General features: G+C 40.2%; 1 protein-coding gene across 1 annotated transcript in view; it reads right to left on the bottom strand.

The window, feature by feature from the left end:
- Positions 1-6482: 6482 nt before the first annotated feature.
- The window catches only part of C3 (complement C3), a 72308-nt gene continuing 58002 nt past the window's right edge, over positions 6483-20788 (bottom strand). Inside the window, exons 36-40 of the mRNA XM_087886534.1 lie at positions 18150-18239; positions 17904-17987; positions 17370-17453; positions 8214-8349; positions 6483-6785 (exon numbers count right to left, since the gene is read on the bottom strand). Of these exons, the coding sequence (XP_087742660.1) occupies positions 6644-6785; positions 8214-8349; positions 17370-17453; positions 17904-17987; positions 18150-18239 (536 nt within the window). The 3' untranslated portion in view covers positions 6483-6643. The remainder of the gene's footprint in view (positions 6786-8213; positions 8350-17369; positions 17454-17903; positions 17988-18149; positions 18240-20788) is intronic.

Here is a 20788-nt window from a genome sequence, read left to right as displayed (position 1 = left end):
GAGGAAAAACAACAATAGAATAGAATTCTTTTTTGGGCAAGTGTGATTGGACACAAGGAATTTGTCCTTGGTGCATAAACTCTCAATGTACATATAAACAACAAAGTGATAGGTCATGTATCATGGATCATAGTTAAAATAATTAATAATAAGATACAACAAGTAATAAATCATATATATCAATAGGAGAAGGCATTAGGAAAGATGAGAAGATGAGAAAGTTGACAAGATGAGAAAGTTGACAAGATGAGAAAGATAATATCAATACAGCCTACTATATGAGTAAGTATCTTTAGGCGTAAGACAGTGTTGTGGGAATTACCATACTTTTCGGAATATAAGACGCTCCAGACTATAAGACGCACCTACCTTTTGGGGGGAGGAAAACAAGAAAAAAAAATTCTGCTTCTGCCTCCCAGCATCCATCCAGTATTCATCTGGCCTATTTGCCGCCACCCATTCGCCACCGCTGCCATGGCCCGTTCGCCACTGCGAGGCCCATTCATCACGGCCTGTTCGCTGCTGTCCGTTGACAGCCGTGGCTCATTCACCACCACCCATTCGCTGCCGCCGCCGCCCATTTGCTGCCACCACTGCCCATTTGGTGCTGTTGCCCATTTGGGGCGACCCATTTGCCACCATCGTCGCCTGTTCAGCACAGCCCATTCAGCGCAGCCTGTTTGCCACCGCCACAGTCTGTTCAGCATGGCCCATTCGGTGTGGCCCGTTCGCTGATGCCCGTTTGCCACAGCAGCCGCCCATTTGCCATGGCCTGTTCAGCACAGCCTGTTCGGCACAGCCCGTTCACCAATGCCCATTCACTATACCCATTTGCTAACGACCGTTCACCACCAACACTGCCCATTTGGCACTGCCAATGTGGCCTGTTTGGCGTGGCCCATTTGCCGCTGCCCATTCACCGCCACTGCCTGTTTGCCACCATCCATTCGCTGCTGCAATGGCCCATTTGGCGCAACCTGTTTGCCACCATCCATTTGTCCTGGCCTGTTTGCTGCCATCACCGTGGCCCATTCTAGAACAGCTGATCGGTGCTGCACCATCCCCCCTCTCCCCCACCACAACATTCGCTGTATAAGATGCATCAAAATTTTCACCCACTTTTGGGGGGAGAGGGAAGTACATTTTATACTCTGAAAAATATGGTACGTGTTTAGCAGAGTGATGGCATGAGGGGAGGAAGGGGGGAACTATATTTGTGTCAAATTGTTTTGGCATGCAATGCCCTATAGCAGTGTCCAGAAAGAAGAAGCTGAAGCAGTTCATGTCCAGGATGTGAGAAGTCTGTAGATATTTTCTCAGCCCTCTTTCTGGTTCATGCAGTGTACAGATCCTCAATGGAAGGCAGGCTGGTTGCAACTGTTTTTTCTGCAATTCTAACTATCCATTGAAGTCTGTACCTGTCCTGTTTGGTTGCTATGACAAGCCGGACAGTTATTGAGGTACAAATGACACTCAATAATTCCTCTATAGAACTCTATCAGCAGATCCTTGGGCAATCACATGGCCAGTGCGACCATCGTGAGGAAAGGAGGAGGCCGCTTTCCCTCTTTCTTCTCCCTGCTCCTCCTCCTTCCGTCATGCCGGCCGCTCCATTTCTCATTTCTCCATTGCAAGGCAGTGCCCAGCATCCACTTTGATAGTGGGGTGGGAGGTATAATTTATCAACCAATTTGCCCAGGGTCAGGTTGGCCATTGCAGGAGGCTCCTCCTGCATGTGCAGCAGAACTGGAGGACAGGGATGGACCAACCTGACCCTGAGCGAACCAGTTGTTAAATTATTTGAATCCCACCACTGGAAAACAACCTCCTCCTTCCCTCGTGCCGGTCACTCCATTGCCCATTTCTCCAGTCTAGCACCACGCTGTCTACCATTGCCTTTCATTGGGGCGTGTGGAACAAGACAGGGCTCCTCTTGCTGTCTCTTCTCCCCTCGCCAGGCATGGCAGAGCTTCCTGCCCCTCACTTAGCCACCCACCCACCCCTTTATTGATGCAATTTGGGGGTTACAGATGGGGAGGGGTGGGGCGGGGGAAGAAGGCTATTCAGCCGGTTCGCCAAACTTCAGAAAAATGTAGCTACCAGTTCTACTGAACCAGTACAAACTGGCTGAATCCTACCACTGCATACCCAGTTCTTCCAACCATTCTTTATATATTTTAGTCTCTAGGCTTTTAATCATCCTAGTTGCTCTTCTCTGTACTTTTTTTAAAATCTCGCTAACTTTTTTGTAATGTGGTGACCAAATCTGGATGCATTATTCCAGGTTTTATAAAGTGGTACTAATACTTATGTGATTTTGATTCTATGCCTATGTTTATATAACCAAGGACTGTATTAATTTTTTGGCTGCTGTCGCACAATGTCACCAGCTGGCTCATATTTAAGTGATTGTCAACTAGCACTCCAAGGTCCCTCTCACAGTTACTGTTTTTGAGCCATGTTTTACCTCATCTATACTTGTACCTTTTGGAGGTAGGGTTGTCTAAGTGTAAACCTTGCTTTTCTCCACTTTAAATTTCTTTTTTGGGGGGAATAGGGCTCATTATTCAACTCTGTCAAGATCTTTTTGGATCCTGAGCTTGTCCTCTAGGTTGTTAGCTATTCTTGCTAGCTTAGTGTCATCTGCAAATTTGATAAGTTCCCCTTCTATTCCCTCATCTAAGACATTTATGAAGATATTGAAGACTAAAACAGAACCTTGCTTACTTCCCTCCATGTAGATGTCGTACCATTAAGGACTATTTGTTGAGTATGGTTTATCAGCCAGTTACAAATACAATTGGTGGTGATGCTTTCTATCCCACATTTTTCTAGTTTATCAAGAAGTAGGTTGTGATATTTTGTTGAATGCTATACTGAAATCTAAGCATATTATGTCCACAGCATTTTGCTGGTCTACTACTTTAGTCATATTGTCAAAGAATGAAATATGATTGGTTTGGCATGATCTGTTTTAAACAAACAGATTCTAGATGTTCGCAGATCTGTTTTTTCATTATCTTTTCCAGTATCTCCCCAGGTATTGATGTTAGGCTGATTTGTCTGTACTTTCCAGGGTCTGTTTTTCCCCCTTTTTTTGAAGATGGGAACCAGTGGTGGGATTCAGCCAGTTTGCACTGGTTCAGCCAAAGTGGTTGTTAACTTTTTGCGCAGTTCGGCGAAATGGCTGATCCCACCACTGGCTGGCCCCGCGCCTCACCTCGCTTCTCCCCTCCCAGTCATTCCTCGCCTGGCCTGAGAAGGTAAGGGTGATGGTGGGGGGGAGATTCGCTCTTGGTGGGGCTGGAAATCTCCACCCTAGAGGGTGGTACAAGAAGTGGTGCAAGGAGTAACGCAGCCCTCACTGGCCGGAATGAGGTGATATTGCCGTTATGGCAAGGTTGGGTAGCGCAGGCGGGCTGAACCTTGCCATGAGTGATGTTGAGTTCACCATGCTTACTGAGTCACATGATACCACCACCACCCAGCCACACCTGTCAGCTCTGGCGTGGAGCTGCCATTTGGAGGGGAGCCGCCACCCTGAAGCCTCCGGCCAGTATTAGCCCAGCTGCCACCCCAGAACCAGCCCAGGAGCCACCAGGACACCGGGAGCTGTCAGCCCCACCACCATGTAGGCAGCGGAGCTACAGCGGAAACACCCGGAAGAGGCCGCTATGCCGGGAGAAGGCCACACGGCCACCAAACAACTAAGAGGTGGTTGCACGGCGATCACATCATCGAGGACGGCATGGCAGCACTCGAGAGGCAGCCATCGCTCTCCCAGGCCATCCTGGACCTCTGTTGAAGACTGGCCACTTCGGTGAGGACCAATCCTCCCTTAAGGACTCCATTGGGACTGAGGGCTAAGGAGGCTGAACTTGAAAGATGATGGCTTCTTCTCACTTCCGGATCATGTGGGAGGGAGTTGCATACCATTGTGGGTGGATGGTACTTATTGTATAAAAGGTGGTGGGGAGCACAGGCAAGTAGCCCTAACAAGATATTCCTGCGATTGTAAGTGTGTGCCAGAAGGGAAGTAAAGCAGGCAGTAACAAACCAAGTTTGTGTTTGGTTGTGTTCCTTCTTTTTCTTTTCTTTTGGAACCTGACAACACCTACACAGCTGGTCATTAGGCAGAACCGGTTGTTAAATTACTTGAATCACATCACTGATGGGAACCACATCATCTCTTTTCCAGTCCTCTGGTACTTCCCTGGTGCTCCAGAATTTTTGAAAATATGGTACAATGGTTCTGCGATAACACTTGTCAGTTCTTTCAGAACACTGGGATGTAATCCATCAGGTCCCAGTGATTTATATTTGTCAAGATCAGACAGATGTTCTCTTACCATTTTCTTGCTTATTTTACTTTTTATTTCTAATCTGTCTTTTAAGATTATATTTTTGGTAGGTTGGGCTATAGTTTTTGTTTGCTGAAGACAACTGAAAGAATGAGTTAAGCAACTCTGCTTTCTCTCTGCTGCCTGTTACTTCCTTGCTGCCTTCTCTCTTTAGTGGACCAACTGTTTCCTTGATTTTTTTTCTTGTTATTTATATGTTGGAAGGAACTTTATCATCTTTGACTTTTGTTGCAAGCCTTTGTTAATTCTGAGCCTTTGCTTTCCTGATTTCAACTTTGCAGATTCTGGCTATCTGCTGATATTCTGCCTTAGTTAAGTGTCCCTCTTTCCATTTCTTGTACTTGTCCTTTTTGTCTTTCAACTTATCAGAGAGATCTTTGTGCAGTCATGCTGGTTTCTTCTTGGATTTGCTACTTTTCTTTTTCAGTGGTATTGTGCTGGACTGAGATTTTATAGTCATATTTTTCAGTTTCCCAAGCTTCTTGAGTTGTTTTCCCCTTTAGGATTTTCATCCAAGGAATCTTTCCCAAGTTCTCTCTGAGTTTATTAAAATCAGCTTTTTTTAAATCTAAGACTCTGGTGTCATTATGTTCTGTTGCTTGTGTTTGCATTATATTGAATTCCAGTATGACTATGTCCAGTATGACATGGTCACTCACACCCAAGGTTCCTGCAGTTTCAGCTCCCTCTATCACGACTTCTCTGTTCATAAGAGAAGGAGCCATAAGGAGCCTTGGTGGTGCAGCGGACTAAAAGTGCTGTTAAAGTAGCACTTAGCTGCCAGCTGCCTGCAATTACTGCGAGTTCAATTCTCACCAGGCTCAAGGTTGACTCAGCCTTCCATCCTTCCAAGGTAGGTAAAATGAGGACCCGGATTGTGGGGGCAATAAACTGACTTTGTCTAAAAAAGAACACCGCTGGGGGGGGGGGCGAAAGCCCTACTAAGCAGGTATATACAAAAGTATGAAGGCTCTTGCTTAATGCATTGTAAGCCGCCTTGAGTCTCCGGAGAAGGGCGGCATATAAATCGAACCAATAAATAAATAAATAAATAAGTAAGCAAATAAATAAATCAATGAATAAAAATTAAGTCCATTATGGCTCTCCCTCTCTAGGGAGGGTAGAGTTCCCTCCTCTACCTTTTGGACAATAAAGTTGTCAGCTAGGTTGGTCAGGAACTTATTTGATTTCTCACTTAGTGCAAAATTAGTCTTCCAGTTGATGTCAAGTTAATTGAAGTCCCCCATTACTATTGTAGTGTGTTTCCTACATATATTTGTTACTTGGTTAGCAAAAAGTACATCTATTTTTTTTTTTTTTTTTTTTTTGCTTAGTTGTAGTATACACCTATGGCAATGTCATTCTTTTTTTCTTTTATATTGACCCATATGCATTCTAGGAGGTTTTTATTTTGTTTTTGTGCATTTCTGTAGCAATATAGTGATCCTTTATATACAGTGCAACTCCACCTACTCTTTTATGGGGTCTGGTTTATAAAAGACTACAAATTTATGTTAGGGTTTCCAATTTCATCTGGACAGCTGCTGTGCATTTCCTTGACAATCCTAATACATCTTTTTTGAAAAGCTTCTTGGAGGAAGGTATCTGTAAACTCTGATCCACCTTGAGTAATAATACTTAGTTTTGGCTCTACAATCAACATTACTCATTTTTAGACATTATATATAACTTTGAAGAACATGAAAGAGGGGATAGCTGCAATTGATATTCAACATTTCTTTTATGACCTAGATATGAACTTGTGATGCAATTTGTAATGGATGGAAAGCTATATGCATGGGAGAATGCCTTTGCAATTTGCAGAAAGTGAAAAAGCACTTTGAGTATTGCCTTTGGTGGAAACTCAGCAAAATGCAGAAATCTAACTATTCTAGTTACTGGGATGAAATTAGAAGGAAGTAAATTTATATTCTGCATTGTGTTGAGCTGTGCCACCTAATTCTTTCCCTCATTAATATTCACCCACTAACTCATTCATCCATCACTAAACAATACTTTATAATCTTCTCGAAGAACTTCAATTAATAAAAGGATCAGAAGAGCAAAAAAAGAATACTCCTGAAATATCACTCCTTATTAACTATCAACAGGATACCAAAGTATGAAATCAATCATTTATTTTATGAATAAACAATTTTGAAAGAAAATAGCACAGCAAAATGATAAAAAACTAAAAAATCAAGAGGCAAAGTAACATATATGTATTGGCTCAAAAATCGTTATTCTGAGAATATTCTTCCTATCATTAATTCTTCTAAACTTTAAGTAGGGCAGCCAAAAATAGTCAGTGTGTTGGACAACTGAGCAAAGTCATCACACAAATTCTGGAATTCTTCATCCTGGCATTCTTCTTCATATGGCCATCTCTCGATCCAGGTGTTCTTTGTAATGAGGTAGGAAATACTGGAAAGAGAAACAGGATAGCTAAAAACAGCCCTGCAAGGAAATTAGTTCAACTGTCTCCTGTTGGAACAATGTGTTGGGCTTGGATTGAATCCAAATATAGTTTTCAATCATTTCATGCTATGAATATGACATTTTAATTTAGATTTTGTTTTTAGGGTGAGAAAAGAAACTTATCTTTTTCCTTAAAATCTGAATCCTCAACTGAATTCTGGAAAATTCAAATGGTTCCTGCCATAAAACATGATTGCTATCATGACACCCTCGTGAGTTGCAAGATTTGGCAGTATACAGTACAGATGTGATGAATGAATGAATGAATTCAATGATGCATCAGTTTTATCTCATAGATTGCTTCTCCCCAGTCTAAGACTTTATGTATTTCAGTTAACACAAATAGCAGAAAATTGGATCTGAATGCTAAAGGTATATATTATCAACAGAAATTTAGAAGTATGTTTGTGGAACCCAAATGGAATGAAAGAAACCCCAATGGCTCACAGTTAGAGCTTCTCAAAGTCAACCAGGCAAGGAGAATAAGAGATGCATCAGGCTTGTGATAGTTAAGACAATCCAAAATTCAGGGAGACTTTAAGAAGTGTGAAAAAGTGTGAAAAATCCTTATGTTGCTTTGAACGGTTAAATCACCCAAACAGTATTTTGATTTTCTTCACGTAAATGAGTATCAGCCTTGATGTTTCCAAAAACACCTAAAACAACAAGTCTATGTTCCTAAACATACAGTGATAATCTACCAACTCTTTTTCATGTGTATGTTTGAGTGTATAGAGAGGAACAATTAGATGCAACCCTTCCCCTACTGAACTGTCTGTACTATAAAAACAACGGTGGAAATAATTCAGCACAAAGTGAAATGAAATGATTGGACTAGTAGGTCTGGGCTGCAAAAATTTGGGCAACCACTAGACAGTAACAAAGACATGAAGACAACTTTTATTCTTTGCTGAGTGAAAGATCTCACATGTATGGATCCTTGCAGGCCTGAACTGGAGGCACTGGGAAACGTGAGGTTGTGATAGAAAAGACCTCTCCAGGCCAGCAAAGCTCTTCAGCACAACATAGAACATATGGACTATGTGGCTTGAAGCATCTGAGCAAAAGCATTAGATATTCCCAGAGAGATTTAGTTGGGCAGATGGTGCTATCCATACATGAAGGAATCTAAAAATCCTAGTTAAGGTTATTCCCTACAATGTCATATGTAACCTACACAAGTGACATCCAATAAAACTGAGGAAGAATGGCTATTTTGATATTAAAAGATTCAGATTAGGGTTGCTTTCAAAGTTGTAACACAACATTCTATGGTACTGTAAATATATTGTTAGGTGTTCTATGGATTTGATAGCAGAAAAACAAAATCTATAAAATTTTAGATTTTTTTTTTTTAAATAGTGAAATACGTACTCATCTTTCTTGGGCCACAGGTCACTGCTGAGACCCCAGATCAAATAATCATTGTCCAGCTTCAAATTCAAAGTCTCCTGGCATTTCCTTTGACTTACATACTCACGGGGCTTTGCTTGTGGATTTCGGTCAGTGCCTGCAGAAATTAGATAGAATCTGAATAAATATTTCAATAGGGTTATGGTCTTACATTGGCAAGTAATGTTAAGTAACCAGAGAAGAGGGAATAGCTGTATTTAGTGGATGCATTAGCCCTTTCTTCAACTGCTATTGGTCCATATTTATCACCCGGGGGCAAACAAATCATCTTCTCAGCTCTACCTTTTTCCTCAGAGAGGCCAATTATACGCAACACATATACTGCAGCATCTGACCCTGAAAAACCAGTTCCCTATCTCAGTACTAGAGGCTAACCTCATCTGTCTGCGGATCATCCAGGGAAGATTCCTATCAACAGAAGTGAAAGGAAGGCCATTTTTGCTGAGGGGAGGACGGCCATTGGCAGCCTTTCTACAACAGATCCTTCCCACATTGATTGGAGGCAGTGGTGGGTTGCTACTGGTTCGGCCCGGGTCTACCGAATAGGTAGTAACTTTAGCAGGGGTGGGTTCTAAATTTTTTTACTACCAGTTCTGTGGGCGTGGCTTATTTTATGGGCGTGGCTTGGAGGTCATGTGATTGGGTGGGCGTGGCTATGTGTATAGGGACTACTCAGAGGGCTGAAAAAAGTCATTTCTGACAGGTCCTTGCACTTGACTGGTCCTCACACTTATGACCATCCTCACTTTTATGCCCGTGCAGCATTCTTAACAACCATGTCACTCATTTCACAACTGCTTCTCTTCACCATGGTGACAAGATAGGGCAAAAAACGTAAAATGTGAGGACAGTCATAAGTTCGAGGAGTGGTCAAAAGTGCAAGGACCAGTCAAAAATAACTTTTTCAGGTCTCTGAGTAATCCATATGCACAAAAGGATACAGCAATAGAGAGGGATGAAGGAAGGAGAAGAGAGGGAAGGAAGAGAAGGGAGGAAGGAAGGGAAGGGAAATTAGAGTAGGAGTGAGGGTAAGAGAGGGAGGAAGAGAGGAGGAGAAGGAGAAAGGAAGAGGAAGTAGGGAGGAGAAGAAGAGGGGGGCAAGAGAAAGTAAGAAGGAAAGAAAAGAGAGAGGTGGTAGGTTTGAGGAGAAAGATAGCTGTACAATAAAAAAGATGAAAGGGAAGAAAGCCAACCCCAAACAAATATAACGATATTAAGATAAAGAATGAATTGTTAATCTTTAAAGAATAAAAGAGGACAAATATGAATAAATAGCGATAATTAGAAACACACATACAAACATACAATGTATTTTCTTTGAACAGAGTATTTGGCCGGTTCACAAATTTAAACAGTGTTTAGTCATTTTTTTTTAATTTTTTTTTTTATTTGATTTATATGCCGCCCTTCTCCGGAGACTCAGGGCGGCTTACAATGCGTTAAGCAATAGCCTTCATACTTTTGTATATTTATACAAAGTCAGCTTATTGCCCCCACAAACTGGGTCCTCATTTAACCTACTTTAGAAAGGATGGAAGGCTGAGTCAGCCTTGAGCCTGGTAAGGTTCGAACCTGCAGAAATTGCAGGCAGCTGTGTTAATTACAGGGTGCATTAAACCACTGTACTACCAAGGCTCTTTTAATTAAATTTAATTTCAATTAAATTTAAAATTTCTATATTTCCTTTTTGCCATATTTATTCCTCATCTATTTTTTAAAAAAACCAATATTACCCTTCATCCTCATCTCTAATCTTAATCAAATTCAGTTTTTCCCTTCTATTCTATATTATACCCCTTCCCATTGTCATCTATTTTTATATCCATCCTCACATTGGTTAATTATGTAATATTACAGTTGTTTAATACAAATTTTAATTAATTTTAATTTTACAAACATTTTAATATAAATCAATTAGTTATATAATTATCTTTTTTGTATATTAATCAATATGAACATGAATATTCCAATTATTTCCATGCAATCCAATTTCTTACAAATCAATTAATTATATTTACCAATAATAATAAACCAAATAATTTCCCCCATATATTCCTCCAAACCACAACTTAACCATTTCTGCTTTCAACACAATATACAATTAATAATATCTCAATTATTACAATTCCCTAGTTAAATAGAGCTTTTTTTCTTTTGTGTTTTAAAATCTTGAACTCTCTTCTTTTGCCCTAAATTTCCAATTGTTTGCACCTACCTTTTTTGGTGAGCAAAAAGAAAAAGAAATCTCTCCCTGCCTCATTTTGTCACGTTGCAGCAGAGCCTGTTTTACTTTCAGTTTCGTTTTTTCCCTAGCATAGCTACTCATTTGTTTTCTTTTAACACTGATCACCTGTAGGGCGGCCCTTTGAAGCCCTGCGGCAAGAGTTTAAACAGTTTTTTTTCCCTCTAGCCATCAGCTGGGACTCAGGAGGCAGGAATAGATTGGGAGTGGGGCCAAATAAAGGCTAAAAATAACGTGGGGGTGGAGGGGCGGGGGGGTGAGAACCAGTTCAGTGACGTCATATTGTCACCGCTACCGGCTCGCGGGAACCGGTGCGAACCGGGAGCAAGCCACCATTGAACTTTAGGAACTAGTTCTCTGAACCGGTAGTAATGGCAGCCAGGCCACGCCCCCGAACCGGTCCCCTGGTCGCTGCTTGCTCACCCACCCGAAGCTGACCAGAGCAAAGAAGCCTCTTAGCTGCCTGGCCGCAGGGTGCCGAAAAGTCCTTCAGCTGGTGAAAAGAAAGCTGCGTATGCGCGAAGATGGTGGCAGTGACCGGAGGTCTTTCCGGCACTATGCACCAGTGGCTGGGTGGAAAAGAAGCCTCTCGGCTTCCAAGTTCAGCAGCAGGCTCAGTCCCTTCACACAGGGTCGCTTTTCTCCGCACCTGAGAAAGATCAAAAGGCACAGAGCAGCCTTTAATGACAAAGTCCCCTAGACGAGGTAAAAGAAAACAAACCGCTGAGGGAAGGAGCCCACCGAAGCTGCCAGCATTGCAGCCGCCCCCCCTCTCCATGCAGCTTGGAGCTCCAAGCGGAAGAAGTCCTCGACTGTGCAAAGAAGCGGCAGCTCTGGGTGTGCCACACCTGCTTCTTTCTCTTTTAAGAGCCACTTTGCAAACAAAGTGCAAAGTGGCTCTCAAAGAGAACAAGCGATCGTGGCGCAGCCAGAGCTGCCGCTTCTTCGCAACAGCTGAGGACGGAAGAGTTCGCTCAGGAGCGATGCCGGCAAGGAAGGTGGCTGGGTCAGAGGGAGGCATAGTCTCAGCTCTCTGGGATGGGTAAACAAGTGTGGGGATGTGAAGGGAAGCAGACTCAGCAGCCCACGTGTTGCACCCCCCTCCCAGCCTTTGCCTGTGCCTCCGTGCCACCAGCATCTCATGAAGCCGCCGTTGGAGCTGCAACAGGGACTGGGGCAGCCCAGTAGCAGCCATGAGCCATGCTTTCCTCTAAGCACTGTAGGCGGCAGAGGGAAACAGTTGCTTCTCTCTGTGAGACTTGGAGGAAAGTGCAGCTCATGGCTGCTAAAGCACCTCAATCAGCTACAGCCCAGACGAGCTGAGGAACTGTGGGGAGCCTCCCGTGTGTTGCACCCCCTCCCAGCCTTTCCCTGTGCCTCCGTTCTGCCAGCGTCTCCCGAAGCTGCCGCCATTGGAGCCACGACAGGGGTGGGGGCAGCCCAGTAAATTTAGTGCCCAGCGGAGGTGCGGGGGGAAAGCTGGGAGGGGGTGCAACATGTGGGAGGCTCCCCGCAGTTCCTTGGCTCATCTGAGCTGCAGCTGAGTCCGCTGCCCTGAGCTGGCGGAGTGGGTTGCTCCAGCTGCAACCACAAGGAAGGCCCGTCAGAGGTGAGAAGGGGTTTCGGCCAGGAAGGGCAATGGAGGGAAAGCCGAGATGACCACCGCCACCCCACGTGTCCCGACCAGGATATGGAGCTGGAATGTCAAAAAAAAAGTTTCAAAAAGTCCCAAAAATTTTAGCCACCATTTTGATGGGTGTGGCTTGGGGGGGTCATGTGACTGAGTGTGTGAGTGATGTCACATTGGCCACGCCCAATCAGTTACACACCCCCACCTAGCCACACCCACCAAACTGGTAGAAAAAAATTTAGAACCCACCACTGGTTGGAGGATCTTCTGATTCACTGGAACAGATTGATCAGGATACAGAAAACTGGTAGAATCCCATTGCAATATTTTAAAATGCAATGTCTTATAAAAATTTTCTTGTTGTTGATTAGGAGCATAAATTCCAATCACCAAAATTGGACCATTTTCTGTATAAATTTCAATTGCTATAAATCTCCCACAATCATCTGCTTCTATAATTTTAGCTGCTTCTATAATTTAGTCTTTTATTTACGTAAATCACTACGCCATTCTTTTTTTTCCAAATTTGAAGCTATAAATTGTGTTCCTAATCTAGAGTTTACTAAGTATTTTTGGGATTATAGATCTATTCTAATCATGGGAGATTGGAATGGAGTAATTGATCCCAAAATAGATAAAAAGAGTTTGGCAAAGTCAAGGATCAGACTACCGCAGACTTTTTTTGATATGAAAGAAGATTTGGAATTAAAAGATATTTGGAGAATACATAACCCAAAAGATTTGGACTTTACTTTCTTCTCAGACAGGCACAGATCCTTCTCTAGGATTGATTTTATTTTATTATCATCTGATTTACTTGTTAAAACAAAAAAAAACAAAGATTTTTCCAAGGACTCTAACTGACCATAGCCCGGTATGAATAGAAATTGAAATGGGAAAGACTGAGAGAAGATCATGGAGAGTAAATGAAAATTTGTTTAGATATGAAAAGAATGTAAATGAACTTAAAAAGCAAATGAAAGAATTTTTTGAAATGAATTTGAATAAGGGTACCCCTGTTGAAATTGTGTGGGACGCGAGTAAGGCATATATGAGAGGGGTACTCATTTACATTAACTCTAAACACAAATTAAATCGACAAAAGAAAACACTTGAAATGGAAGCAGAGATAAAGAAAAAAGAACAGTTACTTATAAAAAATCCAACAGATGAAAGAATACGAGGAGCTATAAAACTCTTGAAAGATCAATTTCATATGCTTATGGCGGAACAAACAGCAATTAACTTACAATTTGCGAAACATAATACATTTTGCAACGCTAATAAACAGGGCAGATGGTTGGCCTACACATTGAGGAAACGACAGAGTACACGGGTTATTGGTAGCATTGAGAGTGGAGGAAAGGAAATTTTTCAACAAAAATTAATTAAAGAAGCTTTCTTAGACTATTATACCAAATTATATGCTAAAGATGATATAAAAACTGGACTTATAGATAAATACTTAGAAGAAAGAAGAGTTATGAAAATATCTAGTGAACAAAAGGAAAGAATGAGTCAACCGATAACAGTTGAGGAGATTATTGCCGCAATTAAACAACTGAAAACAGCTAAAGCACCAGGGACAGATGGTTTAACTGCGGTGTATTATAAAACTTTACAAGCAGAAATGGTTGAATACCTCAAAGACTTATTTTGCAGTATACAACAAGGGGGTAAAATACCTCCCTCATGGAAAACAGCTTATATTTCATTGATACCGAAAGAACAAGCAGGTCCTAAAAAACCTGAGAATTTCAGACCAATATCTCTTCTGAATAATGACTACAAAATTTTTGCAAAAGTATTAGCCAACAGGTTAATGCCAGTTATTCAAGAGGTGATTCATCATGATCAAGCAGGATTTATAGAAGGCAGATACATGAAGGATAATGTAAGGCAAATAATAGACTTATTGGAATATCTTGAGAAAAATAAACAGATCTCTGCAGTGCTGGTGTTTTTGGATGCGGAGAAGGCCTTTGATAGAGTGGATTGGAACTTTCTATTAAAGACTTTAAGAAAAATGGACTTTGGGGATCAGTTTATACAGGCAGTTGCAGCAATTTATCAACAACAAATGGCACAAATTATTATTAATGGAAGTTTGACTACAAATTTTAGTATTGAAAAAGGAACAAGACAAGTTGTCCGCTATCCCCATTGTTATTTATTTTAACACTAGAAGTCTTGTTGAATACAATACAGGACTCAAATTCTTTACATGGAATAGTTATTAGGCAAGAAGATTATAGGACTAGGGCATTTGCAGATGATCTGGTTGTTACCCTAAAACAGCCGATGGAATCAATAATCCAGATGAAAGACATTATAGAAGAATATGGTATGGTATCAGGATTTAGACTGAATCAGAAAAAAACGAAGATGATAGTTAAAAATATGACACAAGTTCGAAAGCAGGAACTTGAAAGCAAGGCAGGCTTTGAAATAGTATCAAAGGTTAAATATCTAGGAGTCCAGGTTGCAGAATCAAATATGAAATTGTTTCAAAATAATTATGAGGTGTTGTGGCGAGAGGTATAAAAAGATATGGAGATTTGGAAAAAACTGCAGCTGTCGCTACTTGGAAGAATAGCAGCAGTTAAGATGAACGTTTTGCCTAGATTTCTTTTTTTGTTTCAAATGATTCCGGTGCTTAAAAGTGATAAACAACTGAGAGAATGGCAAAGAGGAGTGAATAAGTTTGTCTGGAATGAGAAAAAGCCGAGAGTTAAACTGAAAATTATGCAAGATGTCCCAGAAAGGGGAGGCCTTAATCTTCCAAACCTACAACTGTATTATGAAGCAGCGGCCTTGACGCAAGCAAGTGACTGGTTTGGAAGGATAAAGACTGGAATATTGAATATAGAAAGTTATGATCTTGAATTTGGTTGGCATGCATATTTATTCTATGAGAATAAAGTGGACAAAGTATTTAAAAGCCACATACTTAGGAACTCTTTGATGAGAGTCTGGAAGAAGCACCGACTCAAACGGGATTACAAAATACCGTTATGGCTGGATCTTGGTCATATTATGTGGAATACAAATATAATGTCACTCGGGGGGGGGGTTATACAAAGAAGTTCTTTTTATGGATGGGGGCAGATGGCAACTAAAGACATTAGAAACACTGTTGGAAGAAGGGATTAATTTAACTTGGCTACAGTATAATCAACTCCAATTGAGATGGAAAGAAGATCAAAAATTTGGTATAATGATGCATGAAGAAGAATTGGTTAGACATATAAGAGAAAGGTCTAATGCATATTAAGAGGGTTTATAATGTTTTGTTAGAAAGAGACTCGGAAAATGAACTGATTAAAGATTGTATGATAAAGTGGGCACAAAATTTTGAAGAACCAGTGATGTTGGAAACATGGGAAAAAATATGGGTCCAGAATGTTAAATTTACACAGTCGCAGAACTTGAGGGAAAATTTTTATAAAATGTTTTATAGGTGGCATTTAGATCCTAAGAAACTATCGTGTATGTATCCTAATGTTCAACCAAAATGCTGGAGATGTGATTGTTTAGATGCCACATATTATCATATATGGTGGACCTGTAAGAAAGCGAAGGCTTTTTGGATAAAAATTTGGTGGGTTATGCAAAATGTTTTGAAGAAAAAACTTCAGTTTTCTCCACAATTGTTTTTATTGGGTATAGTTAAGGTTTTTACATTGGGTGAAACAAAGCTGATATTGTATATGGTGACAGCAGCGAGATTATTGATAGGCCAATATTGGAAAAATGATGCCATGCCCACTATTGAAGAATGGACTTTGAAGATGGCCAGTTTTGCAGAGATGGCGAAGATTTCAGCATATTTAAAAGATCGAACTCAAGAGACTTATGTATGGGAGTGGAAAAAGTGGATAGATTATGTGCAGAATAAATATCAAACTAGGAAATATCAGATAGCTTTTAGCTGAATGTATTATGTAGGGATAGATTAACTGAGTTCTATGAAGATATAAATAGTACACAGGGGGAAGAGGGGTTTAAGTTGCAAAAAATGTAATTTTGATTTGGATTTTATCTAGAGGAAGTCATGGGGGGAGGGGAGGGTTAGGGAGGGTTTGGGGGGAATTGGGGAGAAAATGTATTTGTAAAACTTTTTAAATAAAAAAAAAACTGGTAGAATGATAAAAATGGCTCCTCCCTTTTTTTCTAATGTAACTCATCCCTAGTTCCACATTCTCACAGACAAATCCTGAATCCTTATCTAAAACAGAAACATTCTGTTTAGAAAAACCCTGTGGTGAGTTTGAATAACAGTGATAAGGATGAGGAATAAGATGTTTCCTCTCTTTAAAACAGAAAAAGAGTGAAGAGATCAATTTAAAGGCATGCTCCTCTTACAAGCAAAAGAATTCACCAGACCTGCATCTATTTCTGCATCCTTACTGTAACCAGAAGCATTAAAAGGGAGACTTTGTTTTAAGAAAGCAGACCAAAATCCCATTATTCCTTTTGATAATTCATGAATAAGGGAAGTTTGAAGGAATTACTGAAACACATTTGTGAGGATGATGAATCCTAAAGTGTTACAAAAAATTTTGGGAAATATTCAATCATGCACATTTTGAGAGAATTTCTATCTGACTTCCAATGGGAAATACTTTACTGTTCCATAGAAATGTGAGCTTCTGTGAAATAAAATATGTCCTACTGACACTTGAGGTTTTTAATGGCTGCCCTCTTTTACTTTTTGAGAAAACTACAGCATTCTTACTCAAGGAAAATTCCAGGAAACTCTGAGATTTTGACTATAGAGATGAAAATTCAGCAGGTAGGTGAAGTTATCCCGATATCTCATTAACTCCCACCCTGCTGGCCTTCTCTAGAAAGCTTCAAGAGCTTAAATTGAATAAATTAAATTAAATCAAATTAAATAGACTAATGTGAACTTTCAAATAGGGTTGAAATGAACTTTCAGATTTAAAGAAGAGCCTTGGTAATACAGTGGTTTAAAGCACCCTGTTATTAAGACCAGCTGCCTGCAATTACTGCAGGTTCGAATCTCGCCAAGGCTCAAGGTTGACTCAGCCTTCCATCCTTTCTAAGGTAGGTAAATTGAGGACCCAGTTGTGGGGGCAATAAGCTGACTTTGTATAAATATACAAAAGTATGAAGGCTATTGCTTAGCACATTGTAAGCTGCCCTGAGTCTCCGGAGAAGGGCGGCATATAAATCAAATTAAAAAAAAAAGAAAATGTTTGTTTCAGAGAAAAAATCTTACCTGATTTAATAACTTCTAAAACGTCCATGACATAGATATCATTACCATCTTTTTCTTCTATCCGAAGCAGCTTGGTTTTGTAGACTTATAAGAACAAAGACAGAAACAATACTCATTAAGACAGCTGATTATTTTTCACCATGAGTGGAATAATCAGTGAGGCACAGGCACTGCTAATTGTCTATGGACAATTATTATTCCCAATCATCCAGTGAGTGTGTGCAGCATGGAAATGTTCTCTGAATCTCAGTGTTTTGGCTCTGCTTACTCATTGATACAGATCTATTTCTATGAGCCCTGAATTGTTATATGCTGCACTGGAGGGTAAATAACACACCAACAAGCAGCACCATGTTAACTAGAAAAATATCATTGCAGAATGAAGGTGTGTATTCTGAGGGTTAAAAAAATCCATCTTATTATGAATAAATTTAAAATGGCTGCTCCAAATCATGACTTCTTGATAATTAGAAATAGAGCATTAATAATGAAAGACACCACTACCTTATTAATAAGATTCTACAATATAAATACCATAATCCACATTTGGCTCGCAGGCTTTTTGAATTCGTAACTGAAGATCAATCTTTTTCTGCTGGTTGAGCAAGGAACAGGTTTCTTCAAGAAGGGAAAAGAGAAAACAGTATATTGGATTGATTGTTGATGATACATGTTCTCATTTAAAATACATTGCTAGGGGAAAATATTCCATACTATCTCTTCCTCAAATCTTTCATTTTGGTGCTCAGATACAAACTTTACTTAATTATTCCAACTTACCTTCTGCACATCGGCAAATGTTACCATGACATATCTTATTGAGAAGGCCTGTTGCTTTATCTGGATGGTAGAACTTGATACATTTTTCATCTAAAGGAAGAATTAAAAGTTATGTCCATACATCACATCAATAAATCTATGATGACTATAGATATAATTATTTAGAAGAACAAAGAGTAACCCATTTTCTCAAGGAGATTTCAAATTTGGGGCATGTCTGACCTGACAAGGCAATGGAAACTTATCAAGAATGTTGGTTGGCTGATTGAGTTTTGTTAAGCATTTACCTGAGAAGCAGAGTGCAACAATGCATCAAGAAATGTAAGAGAGGATATCCCATTATATAATGGAGTTAGTAAGTTGGAACGTGGACATCTGTAGAATTCTGCTCCTTTTGTCAAATGGCATTGCATTGCCAGTTTTGAGCATGCATGTGATGCCACAATTAACTTGTGGTGTGACCAATTAACTTGTGGTTTGATAACACAATGTTTACTTTTGTCGTTCTAATCCCCCTTGATGCCTCCTGTACATGCCACTTTTTGACAGTATAAAATAGACTATAGGTAGTCCTCAATTTATGATCACAATTGAGTTCTGAATGCTGGTCAAAGTCATTGCTGTTGTAAATTGAATCTTCACATGACCAGACTCACAATTGATCACAATTGGGACTGACAACTTGATCGCTAATCAGAAAATTGTGTGACTACAATTGGCCTTATGAACTTATTTCCCTTTTGGTTGTTGGGCAAAGAGATGCAGTTGCTATGTGAAAAATAACATGAATGTAATTTACAATTTTACTTCCACCTCCCAAATTCTAGAGTATTGTTGCAAGCAATTATGTATGCTAGTTTCAAAGAAGCAATCTCATGACTGAGGGATTCTACAATGCTTGTGAATGCAAAGATTGGTCACAAGTTACTTTTTAGCACCATTGTGCCTTTGAACAATTTGCAGTGTCCCATGGCCATTGTAAGTGAGGACTACAGATGCCTTATAAGTGAGATTACAGGCCAATAATCTTGCATTTTCACTGAAGTTAACAATACCTAGCAAAAATGAATCAAATGGGGACAAACTGACCTTCCAGGTAAACTAGGTATCCCTGTGACACAGCAAGCAATCTTAGGGTTGCACCACTGGTGGGTTGCTCCCGGTTCGCACTGGTTCGCAAGAACCGGTAGTAAAAATTTCTAGTAGTTCAGAGAACCGGTAATAACATTGGCTGGCCAGGCCCCCGAACCGGTCCCCGGCCCGGTCACCGCTCACTTACCCCACCCACCTCATCAGAGGCTTTTTTTTTTTTTTACTTTTAAAAGCATTTTTTCTACAACCTCTTCGGCCGAAAAAATGCTTTTAAAAGTAAAAAAAAAAGCCTCTGATGATCGCACGGCTCAGCTGGGATCGTCGGAGCCTTTTAAAAGCATTTTTTTTACAATCTCTTCATCCAAAAAAATGTTTTTAAAAGTAAAAAAAAAAGCCTCTGATGATCGTGCAGCTCAGCTGGGATCGTCAGAGGCTTTTAAAAGCATTTTTTCTATAACCTCTTCAGCCGAAGAGGCTGTAGGAAAAAAAATGCCTTTAAAAGCCTCTGGCAATCTCATCTGAGTTGCCTGATCGTCAGTGGTTTCTAAAAGCATTCTTTTCTGCATCCTCTTCGGCCGAAGAGGCTGTAGGAAAAAAAATGCCTTTAAAAGCCTCTGGCGATTTCAGCTGAGTTGCCTGATCATCAGAAACTCCTAAAAGCATTTCTTTCTGCAACCTCTTAAGGTTGTAGAAAAAATGGTTTTAAAAGTTAAAAAAAAAAAGTTGGCCATCCCCACCCAGTCACAAAGCCACGCCCACAAAATAAGCATGCCCACAGAACCAGTAGTAAAAAATTTTAGAACCCAGCCCTGGGTTGCACCTATATGCAAAATCAGTGTAAATGCTTTGTGCAGCAGAATGTCTTGAGTGAGCACATCCTTTCCTGAAATTAAAGCATAATCCATTGATCTGTGCTGCCAACAAAACTGAATTAGAACTGGGCCTTCTAACGCCGATAGTCTTGTATTTTTGAGATGCATCCACTCACTTATCCATACCAAAGCTGCTACCTGATAATATTTTCTCCAATCTGGCAAACTGAATCCCCCTCTTTCTCTAGCATCTTTACAGATAGGATGGCATGCTATTTTATGGGAGGAAAAGCATAAAGTCCATCAGTACTTCCAGAGGCATTATATTAGGAGGGCTCTATTAGATATCTGGATTAAGACAAAAAGAATTAATTATATGGAAATTTCCAACTGGGTGTCAACTTTGGAAATGTATACTCATCCAAATTTTACTAACTAAGGGGGGGTTGTCACCTATAAAGATATTCTGAATGAGAGAGGAGAATTGAAAGCGAGAAACATTTTAAAGGAAGAAGGAATTGAATTGGAATGGTGGGCATACCTCCAAATACAATCTAAATTTAGCAAAGATAAAAAGGAATGGGGTATAAAGCAAGAATTATCACAATTAGATAAGATTTTATTAAGAAGGGAGGGCAAGACCATAAGTAAATTACATTGCTATTTATTGAAGCAAGACATGATTTATTTTTATTTATTATTTATTTTATTAAATTTTTTTACCGCCCTTCTCCT

This window comes from Pantherophis guttatus, chromosome 2 (assembly GCF_059756535.1).
Source record: "Pantherophis guttatus breed Tessera chromosome 2, ASM5975653v1, whole genome shotgun sequence".
In the NCBI taxonomy this organism is placed as follows: domain Eukaryota; kingdom Metazoa; phylum Chordata; class Lepidosauria; order Squamata; family Colubridae; genus Pantherophis; species Pantherophis guttatus.
The sequence above is the reverse complement of the archived record's forward strand: the minus strand, read 5'-3'. Positions and strand labels throughout refer to the sequence as shown.